Source organism: Sinocyclocheilus anshuiensis, unplaced genomic scaffold (assembly GCF_001515605.1).
Source record: "Sinocyclocheilus anshuiensis isolate Anshui unplaced genomic scaffold, SAMN03320099.WGS_v1.1 scaffold1075, whole genome shotgun sequence".
NCBI classification, from domain to species: domain Eukaryota; kingdom Metazoa; phylum Chordata; class Actinopteri; order Cypriniformes; family Cyprinidae; genus Sinocyclocheilus; species Sinocyclocheilus anshuiensis.
Genome location: NW_015544163.1, coordinates 2,659,392 through 2,661,791, shown reverse-complemented (window position 1 = coordinate 2,661,791; position 2,400 = coordinate 2,659,392). Strand labels below are relative to the sequence as shown.

General features: G+C 35.5%; 1 protein-coding gene across 3 annotated transcripts in view; it reads left to right on the top strand.

Moving 5' to 3' along the window:
- Nucleotides 1-2,400, top strand: part of LOC107695724 (phospholipid phosphatase-related protein type 5-like) — a 46,952-nt gene that overhangs the window by 27,672 nt on the left and 16,880 nt on the right. For all 3 annotated transcript variants that reach the window (XM_016495749.1, XM_016495751.1, XM_016495750.1), the window contains one exon: nucleotides 1,402-1,522. In XM_016495749.1, coding sequence (XP_016351235.1) covers nucleotides 1,402-1,522 — 121 coding nt within the window. The remainder of the gene's footprint in view (nucleotides 1-1,401; nucleotides 1,523-2,400) is intronic.

Below are 2,400 nucleotides of genomic sequence, written 5' to 3'. Positions count from 1 at the left end.
CGTAAAAAGACAGTATAAGTCATTATAATCTATAATTATGTCCCCACTGGATGCAACGAATGTCTCGTTTATAATTGGTTTTCATGTTCTCCGGCCTGACAGGGCATCATCACAATATGGTAAGGGGTGTAACATTTCCGTCACACGCTTGAGGTATTCGGCCAATCATAACGCACTGGATAGCTGGCCAATCACAGCACACCTCGCTTTTCAGAACGATGAGCTTTGTAAAAATCGACGCGTTTCAGAAAGGCGGGGCATAGAGGAGAAACAATAATGTACAGTATGTGGAAAATAATGTGTTTTTTAACCTTAAACCGCATAAACACATTTCATTACATCAAATGCACAAAATAATGTTCTTTTTAGCAACATCATATGACCCCTTTAACATGACTTTGTTACTGTCATATCTCAACAACATGAAATTATTAGTTTTAGTTACTCACTTTGTAGTTATACAGAATTGTCTTCATTATTTCAGCATATTGTATTTTAATTTTCATGCTTCCTGTCCCATGCATTTTTATTTCATTTTATATTTTTTTTGTTTTGTTTTTGTTTTTTTGTTTTTCTCAGGCATCACATCCCATGCAATTTTATTTTTTCTAACATAACTTTGTTACTCACTATCATTTTACATTCTTCATAATTTATTTAAATGTTCATATATTTTTTTTTTTTTATCACTTCTTATGTGTTTTTTAACATGATTTTCAGTGCTACTCATTTTTTGTTTTACATTCTTTGTAGTTTGTGTATTTTATTATTCATTTTTATTTTATTTTATTTTCAGTACAAATATGGTCTCCAGTATACTGGACTTCCCAAATTATTATACACATTAAGACAAAAATTTTAATTTTTATGGTTTCATGCTCTAAGCCATGAATGCTTTGCACAAAACACATTGCGGTTGACACAAACCATGTTTATTGCAAGTGAACATGTATTTAATGTAATCTAGGTTGTATTTTCTTTTATCTTGCATAGTTTTGTTCATGGTTTTCAGCTTCTACCATATACGACAGGTAAAATACTACTATATTACCATTTTCAATGCAAAGGAGACATGTGCATACAGTATGATTATTTAAACCCATATAGAAGTGATGTGTGCACACACCTCTTACATTGCAAAGCAGAATTAGTCACTTTGATGAGCGGTTACTCATCATAACCGTAACCAGGGAGGTCAGAAATAATGAGGTTCTGGTGCTGGAATTTGAGAACGGTGAAAATGAGGGACTATTAGCTACTCATGATTCTGGAAACGCCTGCTTAGCAAGAGTAGGCGCACTCGGATTTCAACCAAATGGAGCTTCAATAATGCCAAAACAAATGGCGTGGTGATGTTTTGGCAGCTACTGTTTGTTTCATTTGTGTTTTTCTCCTCCTCAGATTCTGGCCGGCGAGGTGATGGTGTTTTTCATGAGGTCGGAGGGCACGCAGGAGAAGACCATAGTCACAGCCGACTGCTGTTACTTCAACCCTCTGCTCAGACGCATCATACGCTTCCTAGGTACTTCAGCATTCACTGAAGAGGATGATGGGAATTATGTCATAAGGAACTAAAAATGAGAGCCAGTGTCTCTAAAGCACAGAGAACTACATTTAAAGAAAACATTTTTGTTTATGATCCATTTTCATGCTACAAACTCTGATATTAAAGACATCATAGGCAGTTTGTGATTAATGGGTAGTTTTTTTTATCAGGATTTTAAGTTAAAATGTAAGGGAATGTAAGTGGATGTACAGTCATGGCCAAAAATATCGGCACCCTTGGTAAATATGATCAAAGAAGGCTGTGAAAATTAATCTGCATTGTTAATCCTTTTGATCTTTTATTTAACAAATTCACAAAAATCTAACCTTTCATAGGATAATAAGAATTTAAAATGGGGGGAAATATCATTATGAAAAATGTTTTTCTCTAATACACATTGGCCACAATTAACGGCACCCTTTTATTCAATGCTTTTTGAAACCTCCATTTGCCAGTTTAACAGCTCTAAATTTTCTCCTATAATGCCTGATGAGGTTAGAGAACACCTGACAAGAGATCAGAGACCATTCCTTAATCCAGAATCACTCCAGACCCTTCAGATTCCCAGCTCCATGATGGTGCTTCTCCTCTTCAGTTCACCACACTCATTTTCTATAGGGTTCAGGTCAGGGAACTGGAATGGCCATAACAGAAGCTTGGTTTTGTGCTCAGTGACCCATTTTTGTGGTGTTTTTGAGGTTTGTTTTTGGATTATTGTCCGGTTGGAAGATCCAAACATGGCCCATTATAAGGTTTCTAACAGAGTCAGTCACTTATTGATTTTTTTTATCTGTTGGTATTTGATAGAATCAAAGATGCCATGTATCTAAACAAGATGTCCAGGACCTCCAGCA